Source organism: Podarcis cretensis, assembly GCF_951804945.1.
Source record: "Podarcis cretensis genome assembly, chromosome: 12".
In the NCBI taxonomy this organism is placed as follows: domain Eukaryota; kingdom Metazoa; phylum Chordata; class Lepidosauria; order Squamata; family Lacertidae; genus Podarcis; species Podarcis cretensis.
The window spans coordinates 55,354,376-55,368,379 of record NC_137181.1 but is presented as its reverse complement, the minus strand read 5'-3'; the positions used below and the strand labels follow the sequence as shown (position 1 = coordinate 55,368,379).

At 44.9% G+C, this 14,004-nt stretch overlaps 1 protein-coding gene across 4 annotated transcripts in view; it reads left to right on the top strand.

The window, feature by feature from the left end:
• PDE1C (phosphodiesterase 1C) overlaps positions 1 to 14,004 on the top strand; it is a 280,403-nt gene that overhangs the window by 95,540 nt on the left and 170,859 nt on the right. For 2 of the 4 annotated variants that reach the window (XM_079947553.1, XM_079947552.1), the window contains exon 1: positions 11,883 to 12,531. The exons of the other annotated variants lie outside the window; for them this stretch is intronic. In XM_079947553.1, the coding sequence (XP_079803679.1) occupies positions 12,431 to 12,531 (101 nt within the window). In that variant the 5' untranslated portion in view covers positions 11,883 to 12,430. Of the gene's footprint in view, positions 1 to 11,882; positions 12,532 to 14,004 lie in introns of those variants that run through there. 4 annotated transcript variants of the gene reach the window in all.

The following is a 14,004-nucleotide window of genomic DNA, read 5'->3' as shown; positions in this document are numbered from 1 at the left end:
CGTTCCAGGGCAAGGGGAGAATGGTGGCTGCCCTCGCCCAGTGGTGAAGAATACTTACAGAAAATTCTGCAAAGTGGTCTTCTTTTTCCAGGATGGCTCTGAGGGAAAAAATGCAATTGTCAGAAATTCCCTCAGAAAAAAAAGTCTTGAGAAATTTCAGCTGAGCTTTAGTTTTGAATATGGCTCCTGCTGGGAGCAGGTGGCTTGGCTCACCAGCCCCCTCACTTCCATATTCACTGCAGATGCCTTTCCTAATTCCCCTTTTCTCTACACAAGCACGCATATGCAGCCTGGGTTTCATTCTGGTTTTTTCGAGGGGTCCTCCCACTAAACATTTTTAGGCACTTCTGCAAATCTCTGGTTTTTCACAAGCGTGCAGAAGCATTCTGTGTTGTGTGTGGGTGGAAGTGTTTTGGCTGCAAAGACATCAGCAGGCCTTGTCCAAGTTTGGGGCTAGAGGGGGTGATGGGTAGGGGCAGCCCAGGATGTTTTGCTGCCAGAGGAAAAGGACCAGTGGCGTAGCGTGGGGGGTGCAGGGGGGGCCGGCCGCACCGGGCGCAACATCTGGGGGTTAGGGGTAGGGTTAGGGGGCGCAAATCCACGGGTTAGGGGGCGCAAATTACTTGCCTTGCCCCGGGTGCTGACAACCCACGCTACGCCACTGAAAAGGACAAAATGGTGCCCTTCCTCAGTCCTCAGACAGAGGCCAACTGGATTGTCAGCTGGAGCTTCCTTCAACACTGGAGATGGGATCTTTTCCTCTTCTGCCCTTGAAGAAGCAGGCTAGTTTTAGGGCGCCCAGCACAGATCATGTGGCCTAAGCAGTTCTGTCCTCCAACAAAAATGAATGGCTGGGTGTGTGCGGAAAGAATGGCCAGAAAACTGCTGCCGCCGCCATTGAGCATCTACTACCTGAGGTGGTGGCCTCACTCTGCCTAATGATAGAGCTGGTCCTGCCACCAGACGTTATGTGTGAATTTTAGCAGCATCAGGTGGAGCAGCAATGCACACCTGACCTCTGGTTGTGTGTGCCGCCGCTGTATACTGAGATAGAGTGCGGGAGGGGAGAGACAGTGACAAGTTCGGCTCAGTATGAACACACCAGCAGAACCAGTATGCAGTGGCAAAGTGGGTGACTGGAAGTTAGGAATTTGGCTAACACAGTCCTTAAGCCATCAAGGCTAATGGCTGTCACCAAAGCTTGTGGCAGTGAATTCCACAGGTAACTGATGTGTTGTGTGTGAAGAAGTACTTATTCTTGTCTGTCCTGTACTGTAACCTGGAGTCAAACATAACGTGTGAAGAAGTCATAAGCCACTGCTTTTGCCAGTTTGTTATTTCCCGAAATCAGAAGCAAGAAATCTAAGTCAAGCTGTGCCAAATGTTTTTAGAAGGATCCCACTAAACAGCGCAGCTGCTGTTGAGGTTGTGAAGTTAAGTGTATTATTGAACAACATCTTTGAGAAGATGCAACTCTTTCACGAGATGAAATGAGAATTTCCAAGTTGAGGAGGGACCCTTTGCCAGCTGTGTGGGAGGCCAACCCCTTGATGGTCAAAGTAAAGTTTAAGAGTGTTCAGGCTCAATGTGTCATGAGGAGCAAGAAATCCTACCACAGAGATTTGTTGTTGTTGTTTTTTTGTTTTGGTTCGGTGCCCAGATAATGTGAAGGAAAAAGCAAAGAGCAAGAAAAGTTTACAGAAAGCAGATTTTACTTCATCTGTATGCAGGGAGTGAGGAACAAATAATTATGAAGTGCAGGAAAGCCCTAGGGGTGCGTTTACCAGCAAACCAAATTGTCGCTCAGTAGATCTGCTCAGGAAAGAGGTTATTTAAGCATGGTGTTCCCCCTAAAGGGTCTGGATGTTTAACTACATAAGTTAAGTTTAACTGCATTCTGAAAGAGGAGATTTAGGAAAGAAGACAGTAACCTGGGTATCTAAGATTGAAATCTTTTAGCAATTTGTGGGTCTTTGGGTTGCCATATTCCTAAAAGTGGATATCCGGATAAAGTTGTTGAGCTTTTCTTCTTTTTCTCAAAGTTGTTGAGCTTTTAAGTTTTGGAGCTTTAGGGGGAGATTTTGTGTATAACTTACCCCCGCTTGCCATACGTCAGGGTTTTCCCAGACATTTTGCCGATTTGGCAAAATCCGCCCTGACGCCATTCTGCTGGCTGATTGCTGGATTTTTCTGGGAAAATCCAGACTTATGGCAGTCCTAGTGAGGCATCTAATCATAAGCTTGCATTTTTATTAAAGCTTATATGTTTAATCAGGGCTTGTATTTTAAAATGAGCTTAAAGATTTTCAAATGTTTCATGCCAGGCAGAAGACCAGCTGCCTAAGAACCTTGGCAAAATGTGTTTACTCCTAGACAAGGGGCCCCCCTGATTTATAGCAGAAAACAATTCTCAAAGTCGTAAAAAGGGAATTACAGGCTGACAGCCAAGGTTACACTGACCCTACAAATTAAGGGTGGATAAATAGTAAAATGAGCCATATCTTCTTCCTAAGGTTAAAAAGGTCAAGAGCAGTGAAAAGCAACTGGTCTAGCTGGCAGAAAGGGAGCATTTTTGGGAAGTCTTTTCTAAAGCTGTTTCTTTCTTAAACTAAGATCCTTTTAAGATTTCTTTTCCTTTTAAAAGGTTATATATGTATTAAATATATTAGCTTAAATATAATTATGCAAAGGATTTAAGAAATGCTAGATTCTTATTTCATATAGTTGTAAGAGTTGTAACTATCCTGAAATTAAGTCAGCCACCAGCCCGGCCTCCTGTCAGACAGGAGACGCCATCAAGCACTCCTGATATATGGTTGTCAGGCCTTTTGTTTAGAAACCTTCAAATGAAGGAGATCTCTCAATGTTGATGTGAACTCAAAATCCTTGACATATGTTTAAGATAAAAATTCAAGATTAACCATCTGTTTTGGAAGGCAATAGGGCAAGGAGGGCAAGAGGTGAGCTGGTAATTAAGATTCCTTGTTGAGACACATGTAAGATATATTACTACTTATTTGTCATTTATAGATAGAAGAATATATAGCTTTTTGATTTCCATAAAAGGGCAAGGGGAAATGGGTGTATCTTTTGTGATTGGTTCTAGCAAACAGCCAATAGGAATTTCAACCAGGCTGATTGGACAGAGGCAGCCACAGGAGGAGCAAGGGGGCTGGATTAAGGAAATATAAGTGCTGGCCAGAATGGCAGGAGGCCAGGCCAGAGCTTGGTAACCATATACCACTGTGCCTCATATTTATTTGTCTGACAAATAAATTATTATTTTAATTTCTCTATTGCTGCGTTGAATATTTCATTCCAGCTAAGTGTTAACCACAAGCAGGGTGCTACACTAGTGGGTCAAAAACTGGGCCTGGAAGATATCACCTCTGTGCAGCTGTTAGGATTCTGAGTTTCATCATGAGCATGCTGACTGGTTCCATTTCTTCTTCATGCCTGATTTCAATTAAGTAGATGGGGGCCTGTGGATGCCAAGCCCAGTCCACATAGGGCTGCAAAAACGGAAGGGTATATACAGATCATATAATTCCCGCCCACAGGGCTGGGGTCTATGTGCAAAGTCTCTGGGAAATGTGAAGCTCAGGAAGTAGAAACTGAGTGTGCCTAGAGGACAGGAATAACTAACATGGTCTTGATGTGCAGATGCACAGAACATGAACGTCTCAGGCTAAGGGGAAGCCAGAGCAGTGGTTAACAACAGCACTAAGGGGAAGCCTGAGCAGGGATTAACAACAACACTGCAATATGCATTTGGTACTCCTGCCTGCCCCTCCCTCCCTATCTCTGACATTCTCAGGAAAATGTCTACTGTATTGGCGTCATTTTTTAATTAGAGATCAGCTTTTGTGACATCCACACAGTCCTATTTACACAAATATAGGTATCTATCAGCGTAGTAAGGTGCATTTTGTGTATTTCATTTGTACAAAGGATTTGCATAACTTAAGGCTACATGGACAGGAAGATAGATAATATTGGCCAATAAAATTCTAATTAGTCCCAATGGTGTCCTACCATGAAAACCTTTAAAGAAAAGGTTTTCTATTGGTGGCATTTACAAAGTACTTCAAATGGAAGATTTCATGTTGTTAAGATCACTTTCCAATCAGTGTGACAAAATTCAGTGTTTCAGATATTTTCCAGGCATATTCTTTATTGTTTCTCATAATTTGCATTTTATGTCAAGCATTCCATTTTATGTCACCAGGCAGAACTTTTTAATGGCTTCTGAAGTGTCAGTCTTCCCCTTGTTTTCTTTCCAATAAAGCTATTTCCATCATTTCTTCAAGTGTGCTAATTTTCTTTCTAATAAATGGAAAAGTAGCTTGCCCCATTTGTTGAGAAATCCAAAATAATACAAAATGGCATGTCCCAATTAATGTCTTTTGAATCTATGGGTAGAAACATTTCCCCCAGGTATTATCAGAATTGCATATTCCTGTGGCCTAAAGGTTTGTGTCGTATGTTAAGGTGGATTTGTACACCTACCTGATAGCTTCAGCAGGACAAGAGTGCCCGATTTGAGCATTCATGAATTCTCTTAGGTATATCTGTGCAACCAAAACATATCAGTTTCCATCCATTAGTGGATACACCTTCTCCCAAAGAATTATGGGAGCAGTAGTTTCATGGGAGTACTGGGAGTTCTCTTAGAGACCCTATACCCCTCTCCTAGGCAGTAGGCATAGGCTGGCATCAGCACTTGGCATCCCTACTAAGCTGCTAGGGCCCTGGCACCTTGGCAAGGGAAGCTGTTGAGAAATCTTCCAGACCAGAGCTCCAAGGGATGGCAGGCAGTCCACCATGTCAATTTCCCATAGTGCACCTGTTTGTGTCTCCCTAGTGGATGTTGTGAAACTTAAAATGTCAGCTAGATTCAGCCTCCAATGATTCTTTTGAATTATTATTATTATTATTATTATTATTATTATTATTATTATTATTATTATTTGTACCCCACCCATCTGGCTGGGTTTCCCCAGCCACTCTGGGCGGCTTCCAACAAAGATTAAAAATACATTAAAATGTCACACATTAAAAACTTCCCTGAACAGGGCTGCCTTCAGATGTTTTCTAAATGTCAGGTAGTTGTTTATCTCTTTGACATCTGATGGGAGGGTGTTCCACAGGGCGGGTGCCACTACCAAGAAGGCCCTCTGCCTGGTTCCCTGTAGCTTTGCTTCTCGCAATGAGGGAACTGCCAGAAGGTCCTCAGCACTGGACCTCAGCGTCCGGGCAGAATGATGGGGGTGGAGACGCTCCTTCAGGAATACTGGGCCAAGGCCATTTTGCTTGCTACCTCTACTGTTGAAGCCCGCCATGGTTGCCCTGATGGAAAACCTTCCATTCTTGGGCAAGGTGATTGAGCGAGTGGTTGCTGAACAACTCCAGGCACGCCTGGAAGAAGCGGACCATTTGGATCCCTTCCAGTCGGGATTCAGGCCTCATCATGGGACTGAAACTGCCTTGGTCGCACTGGTTGATGACCTCCGGCAGGCTAGGGACAAAGGTGAGAGCTGTTTCTTAGTTCTGCTGGATCTCTCAGCGGCGTTTGATACCATCGACCATGACATCCTTCTGGACCGTCTTGAGGGGCTGGGAGCTGGGGGCACTGTCATACAGTGGTTCCGCTCCTTCCTCCTGGGCCGTGTTCAGAAAGTGGTGGTGGGGGATGAGTGTTCAGACCCCTGGGCTCTCACTTGTGGGGTGCCTCAGGGTTCTGTCCTCTCCCCCATGCTTTTCAACATCTACATGCAGCCGCTGGGAGGGATCATCAGGAGGTTTGGGCTGGGTGTTCATCAGTATGCAGATGATACCCAGCTCTACCTCTCTTTTAAATCAGAACCAGTGAAGGCGGTGAAGGTCCTGTGTGAGTGCCTGGAGGCGGTTGGAGGATGGATGGCGGCTAACAGATTGAGGTTGAATCCTGACAAGACAGAAGTACTGTTTTTGGGGGACAGGAGGCGGGCAGGTGTGGAGGATTCCCTGGTCCTGAATGGGGTAACTGTGCCCCTGAAGGACCAGGTGCGCAGCCTGGGAGTCATTTTGGACTCACAGCTGTCCATGGAGGCACAGGTCAAATCTGTATCCAGGGCAGCTGTTTACCAGCTCCATCTGGTACGTAGGCTGAGACCCTATCTGCCTGCAGACTGTCTCGCCAGAGTGGTACATGCTCTGGTTATCTCCCGCTTGGACTACTGCAATGCGCTCTACGTGGGGCTACCTTTGAAGGTGACCCGGAAACTACAACTAATCCAGAATGCGGCAGCTAGACTGGTGACTGGGAGCGGCCGCCGAGACCATATAACACCGGTCTTGAAAGACCTACATTGGCTCCCAGTACGTTTCCGAGCACAATTCAAAGTGTTGGTGCTGACCTTTAAAGCCCTAAATGGCCTCGGTCCAGTATATCTGAAGGAGCGTCTCCTCCCCCATCGGTCTGCCCGGACACTGAGGTCCAGCTCCGAGGGCCTTCTGGCGGTTCCCTCCCTGCGAGAAGCAAAGCTACAGGGAACCAGGCAGAGGGCCTTCTCGGTGGTGGCGCCCGCCCTGTGGAATGCCCTCCCATCGGATGTCAAGGCGATGGACAACTACCTGACATTCAGAAAACATCTGAAGGCAGCCCTGTTCAGGGAAGTTTTTAATATGTGATATTTTAGTGTATTTTTCATCTCTGTTGGAAGCCGCCCAGAGTGGCTGGGGAAACCCAGCCAGATGGGCGGGGTACAAATAATAAATTATTATTATTATTATTATTATTATTATTATAAAATGTGGCCTTCAAGAGGGAATTTTATCAAGGGCAAAATCCGTAAGATCAGGAGCTCACCCTGTTTCTGCCTTACCAGTTTAAAACTGCTCTGCTTGGTTTTTGGACTCAACCTCTTTATTAGCCAAAAGGCAATTTTCATTCGCACTCATTTGAATAAATCCCAACATTCAAATGAAATGTAACTGTTTTCTCCTCATGGACTGATGCACAGACATCTTAACCATCAAGAGAAAGCTGTATTTCTTTCATTAATTGCTTGGGGGGGGGAGAGATGTTGTGATGACATTAGATGAAAAACCCAATTCAGTCTTGTTGCATGTAGAATATTGACAGTATATTTTGAATAGAAAATCAACCTTTTCCCAACAGTCTTATGGCCAAAATTCATACATTCAGTTGCTCAGGTTTCAGAAAGATGCCCAGTGATTTGTTTTAGACTTAAGTGCTTCTGAAAGGCAATTTGGAAAAACCTTGAGAAAGTGGTGGCCTTAAAATTAACCCAAATGCTTTAAACAAATTCCATAGCTTTGAACTAAATCCTTCAGCTAAAATGTAGGGATATAGTTATACTCTGCAGCATACCCCGTTTTTGGAATGTTCCCTGTGTTTTATAATGAAAGGCTATAGCTTAATATTGTCTGGATTAATGATGGTCTGCTCATTCATCACACTTGCCCACATGGAGGTAATGATGCTCAGTTTTTCCTGAATTTTCAGCTGCTGCTAGTGGAATAGAGGTCAGTTGTGGGAGCCTCTTGCTCCATGGTTCACATTGCATTCGTATAACCCTGTGGACATAATTTAGGCTGCTTGTTTTGGCCAGGAAAGCCCTAAATCATTTGGATTTGGATATGGCTCACTCATTTGCTGGGGACGCAGGTGGCGCTGTGGGTTAAACCACTGAGCCTAGGACTTACCGATCGGAAGGTCAGCAGTTCGAATCCCCACGACTGGGTGAGCTCCCGTTGCTCGGTCCCTGCTCCTGCCAACCTAGCAGTTCGAAAGCACGTCAAAGTGCAAGTAGATAAATAGGTACCACTCCGGCGGGGAGGTAAACGGCATTTCCGTGTGCTGCTCTGGTTCGCCAGAAACGGCTTAGTCATGCTGGCCACATGACCCGGAAGCTGTATGCTGGCTCCCTCGGCAAATAAAGCAAGATGAGCGGCGCAACCCCAGAGTCTGCCACGACTGGACCTAATGGTCAGGGGTCCCTTTACCTTTAAACTCATATCCAGTGTGGTATCGCTATGACTTTCCTGTGACTCAGTATCGTGGAACTTTGCTACCATTTGGATGATTGACTCACATGTGTCACTAGGTTCAAGCCCATGGGGGCAGCAGCACCCCCCCCCAATCTGGTCCATGGCTAATGGCATGAATGGTACCATACAGCCTCAGCAATCCCATGTCATTCAGTCGTCCAAATGTCATTAGCGTGCATTTAACCACAGGGAAGAGACAACTGCATCACTTAAGAGAATGTATGAGCCAGAACAAAGATACTGTAGTCTGTTTGTGCATCATCACAGAACGAATTCAGATTATTGATTCAAGTTGTGCAGGCCTTGCTCTAAAAATAGACATGGTATATTTTGTCTGGTTATGGGAATAGGCTATGTATGTGTAGACCTGGGATGCGGAAGATCATATCTGTTAATATGCCTCCTCTAACAGCACTTTGATGATCTCTGATCTCTGAAACCCAATGTTTGAACTGCAGACCGGAATGCATCATCAAAAGGAAAGTGTCTTTTAGTAGATCCTGAAAATTACATCACTAAATGGGTGGCTGGCTTCGCTGCCTGTGAATCTAAAAACTGTTACGAATTACTGCAGGGAAAAAATGGTTAGCTGTAAAGGGGAGGGTTTTTGTACTTGATTGCGTAAATTGTATTGATTTAACTTTTTTTAAATCTTGTATTGTGGGAAGGGTATCAATACATTTTAATATTACATACTTGGTTGTATTTAGATATTATGATCACTCATAACCCAGACTACAACAGGACTGAACCTGTTCTGTGTACCCAATCTTCCTTTCCGTTGATTGGGATTTTTTCTCCTGATGATAAATTTCTGTCCCTGAGAGCTGGTTTTTGGTGCATGCTTCACACACTTAGTGCTTGCAGTACTTTTGTCATTACAGTGCCCATTCCCACCCCCCCTTCTGATTTTAAGACCAGATTAGCATTTTTATTTTATTCTATTCAATACAAGGTGGTCTTTTCCGAGGAGGAGGAGGAGCACTAGGTGGGCTGGTAGGTCTCAGCACTGAAAAATGTGCCGCAATTTATGAAACAATGACCTTGACAGAATGAAATGTTCCTTTTTTCATTCTCAACTGCCTCGTCTCAAAGGTGGAGGGAACTAGGTGATTGAGCTGAGCGAGGCATGAGCCAAAGGGGTAAAGATGGAAGAATGATAATGAATAAATGTCTATAGTAACTGGGTGCTGTACAGGAATCCTTATGCTTTTAACCCAGAGGGCCCTGTACCCAAAGCTTGCAATCTAATTAAAAGAAGTAATAAAGTGACTTCAGCCCTTCTGAAAGAAATACCCCAGATCTCTTTGCAATGCACAGGGGTAGCCAACATGGAAGCTGGGAACTGTAGCGCCAATATCTGGAGATCATCACATTGGGTACCCTTGAGCCAAGAGCTGAAGCCGGGATCTTCTGAGACACCTTTTCACAAACAGCATTTCCAGTTCCAGGGATTCCATGAAGAAAGCTGTATTGGCAGGCAGGCAAGCACACACACACACACACACACACACACACACACACACACACAACATGGGAGTTCCATGGAGCTGCACTCCTTGAGCAATTGTCTGTGGACTTCCTCCCCCTTCCTCCCTCCCTCCCTCCCTCCCTCCCTCCCTCCCTCCCTTCCTTCCTTCCTTCCTTCCTTCCTTCCTTCCTTCCTTCCTTCTCCATGCTTTCCAGGGGTTAAATCAGGAATGGCCAGCAGGGCAATGCTTGCAGGGTCCATTGCTGCTGGTTATTGAGAGGGAGAGCTGAGTGGGAATCCTGACATGGTGCAGGCACATAAGTGGAGCCAATCCGCTGCTCTCGTTGCTTGCCTCAACCCTCCCCTGCTAGGTAACCAGCAGTGACATGTGGCACTGGGAAGCCAGAGGAGCAATGCTGTGCCATCCGTTCAAGCGCTCACCATGGGAAAACATTGCCCTCCTCTTGGCTCTTTCATTGAGTTGCAACCTGGTGGTAAGAGTTAAATATGACGCTCCTTTGATGCAGGAGAGATAAGAACTCTCTCTGATTTACGGTAAATACACCTCAATGAAAGGAAATGCCAAAAACAGTGCAGAAAATAATGCAACTATTTACTCTAACACTTGCAGACTAAAATGATAGCAAGCACCACTCAGATATGCTCGTGTGATTTCTGTCCCTCACCGCGGACCAAAATGCGACTTGTGGAAATTTCTGCTCTCATTTCTGATGGAATCTTCTGACATCTCTAATGAAGAGCATGTGTCAATAGTTTTGTTGCACTCCGGTTTCACATGCTTGTGAGCAAAAGCCTGATCTGAGCCTCTACTCATGGTTGCATTTTAAAGTGGGGCAGGGTGAAAAATAAACGTGTGTGTGTGTTTCATACTTTTTATACCACTTGATTGTGATGAAACCTCAAAGCTGTTTACAAAGCTGCACTTGAGAATCTATGTCTGAGTACAGAATGTCAAGTGAGAATTGACCCTGGTCCATTGGAAAATACTTTGTCTTGGTGGTAGGGTACTATGAATAAACTTTACAAACAGACTGAAATGCCTCAGTAATAACACTTTTTTGACCAGGGTTATAGACTTGTGTGAGTCTGTTGCAGCAAAATCAAAGAATCTTGCCTCATCTTAAAGACTAGATTATTACAAAAGCTTTCACAGAGAGGTCCATTTCATCAGATGCATACAGTGTTATTCTCAATACACAAATTCAGAGGAAAACAATGTAAACAGTTTTTAATAATAATGCTTAAGATTTGGGCATCTTTTAGTAAAAGAATCCTATGGAACATGATTTGAAAATTTTAACCTGGCGGAAAAGTGCTGCTTCAGAAAGTCACTTGCTTCATTCGATGGAAGCCTTTAATCCAAAGCAATGTCTTTGGAGCTAAAATGATCGGTCCGTGGCTACTTTCAGCGACGGGAGATGAAGCAAGTTTTCTCATTGGTCAGCTGTTCCCACCTTTTGCCAATACTTGTTTAGGAATGGTTCATTTGTTGGTAATTAGCTGTCCATTTCGCAGTTACTTGGTTACTAGTTGATTTTACCCTTTTCTCCAAAAGGATGCATCTAGATCTAAAACGGGCTGGCAGGTGGCGCTGTGGGTTAAAGCCTCAGCGCCTAGGGCTTGCCGATCGAAAGGTCGGCGGTTCGAATCCCTGCGGCGGGGTGCGCTCCCGCTGCTCGGTCCCAGCGCCTGCCAACCTAGCAGTTCGAAAGCACCTCCGGGTGCAAGTAGATAAATAGGGACCACTTACCAGCGGGAAGGTAAACGGCGTTTCCGTGTGCGGCTCTGGCTCTGGCCAGAGCAGCGATGTCACGCTGGCCACGTGACCCGGAAGTGTCTCCGGACAGCGCTGGCCCCTGGCCTCTTAAGTGAGATGGGCGCACAACCCCAGAGTCTGTCAAGACTGGCCCGTACGGGCAGGGGTACCTTTACCTTTACCTTTACCTAGATCTAAAACAGTTTTACACAGTGGCGTCGCCTCTCATCCACGATTGCTCGCTGCACTCAGGCAGATTCTCTTGGAGGTGCATTAGTGCAATTGCTTGACTCTGTTCCACTTTAATTGAAGCAGGCCTTTCCCCCACCCCCTTTGGATTATCCTCTCCCTCTGTTACTACTCTTTGGTGTGCTCTTGTGTATGAAGAGGGAAAGAATGAGAGAAAGGGAAAGAGAGAGAGAGAGAAAGAAAGAAAGAGACACAGACGTTGGTCAGGCTTCTGCTGACAGATGACTTTTCCTCAGTTGCCGGTTTCCTTGCCTGTCAGTAAAGTGGCTGGTAAGTGGAAGAACCCGAGAAGGGGAGGGCATTTGTGGGTGGGTGTGAGAGAGAAGGAGAGAGAGAGAAATTCGGCACTGCAAGGAATGAGGGCTGCCTTTCATAGCACAGAGGGGAGACGCAGAGTGAGTCCAGCGAATGGCAAGGCGGATAACTGGGAGCTGTACATCTGCCAGTACTATAAGGCCTCCCATTCAGACAGCTTAATTGTCCGCAAGGCTTCCCCCACCCCCTCCCTCGCCCCTGATAAAGATCCTTCAGCTGGTATTACTGATTGTATCCTTGGCTTATTGTGTAAAAATAAAAAATAAAAATCTGTGGTTGCCTTCAATCTGGAGATCAGCCTCTAATCCCTTCCATCACTCTGAGGAACATGGCATGCCACCGCAGCTGCCCCCCGGAGCACACCTGAAATTTTTTGTTCCTCGTGTGGAAGCCAGGGGTGTGCGTGGAAAAGGGGGGAGCATTTGGAGGCAGGGGGAAAATATGGTTGCTGCTCCTGGTCAGTGTTAACCAAAAAAAAAAGGAAAAGGAAATTGGAGCGTGTGCATGTTTCGGGGGACGCATCCATTCTCTCTGAGCTTTGACCAAAGTGAAAACGTAGAGCTATGGAGTCTCCAACGAAGGAAATTGAAGAATTTGAGAGCAACTCTTTGAAATACCTGCAACCGGAACAAATAGAGAAGATATGGCTTCGCCTCAGAGGACTGTAAGTAACACTTTATATTTTGACTTTCCCTACTCTCTCTCTCTCTCTCTAGTTTTTATGGCAATGATTTAGACATCTGTTCTTTTCCACATACTTTTTAGTCCAGTCCAAGGACAAACCACACCTGCTTACTGCATATCCACCAACTTCCAGCCACTTACAGGGGTAAAAGAAACCCACGGTCTTTTCTCTGAATATGCTGAAATTGCATGTTACAGTGAAGAAATGCCATTTATGTCAGCACAAATGCAACGATGTTTTCATATGCAAGTGGGCATAAAAAAAAAAAACAGCCACACCTCTGTCATATTAAAACTAAGCCTATACCCAGTTCTGTTTACCTCTGTGTTTGTTTGTGCGTTCCTCCCTCCCTCTCCCAAAAGCAGCTTGAACAAATGTGGAGGAACTTGGAAAACACAGTTGAAATTCACTTTTAACGGCAGGAAACTCATTTCTATTTTTGTTAAATGCTTGTGATTCAGCATGCGTTTATTTATTTGAACTTTTGGAATGGGCATGGGTTTTGCCGTATTGGAGGTACAGCTAGTCCTAGCAGCATGACAGAGGAAAGGTGAGGTATGAAAATAAAAGTGTTATTCAATAGTTCTGGGAGGTTTGAAATGCATATATATGTATGTATCTGGATCTCTTTTTTCTAAGTGTGTGTGTGTGTGTGTGTGTGTGTGGCAATGAAATTATTATTAGAAACTTTAATTCTGCAACCCTAGACACACTTAGCTGTAAGTCCCACTGAACTCAGTAGGGGTTACTTCTGAGTAGGCATGCATGGGATTGTGCTGTAAATCTGTTTAATGGCAACAGAGTATTTGCTTTATTCCTTTTCTGATCAAGCCTACAAAGAGTGTTAGCATGTTAAGCTGCATCTGTCCAGATGTTCAGAACAGAATATTTTCTCTCTCATCATCTTAACAAAGCAGACTGTGATTTCACTAGGGAGAGATGCTGGGCATGAGGGGAATATATCGGGAAAAGTAATCTCAGCCCCCCTCCCCACTCTACCCAAGAATCCCAGCTTAAAAAACTTGAAGCTTTCTTTCTGCAAGTTGTTGGCTTGTTATCGTATTCTTTAACCTGGTGATATCACGTTTTATAAGAAATTATTCTGAACGTGTTGTGCTTGCCTTGGACCAGAAATGAATATATATCACTGTGAGGATCTGTTCCAGGAAGTCTGTTTTGTGAAGAAATGCAGTCAAGCCCGATGACAGCTGTTGTGTAGCAGTTCCAAACAGACTAGCTCTACAAAAACAACAACCCCAAACCTTTATTTTGCAATCTCTCTGCTGGTTATATATACATCTGTGATTGTCTAAAACATTCTGTGCAAGAGTTAGACTAACCCTCATGGTCAGATATGATGAAGTGTCTTGGTCAATAGCATAATTTCACGACAATCCACTCTGTAATAATCACTGGTGCAATTCTGCCCATACTTAGGGAGCAAAGCAAATT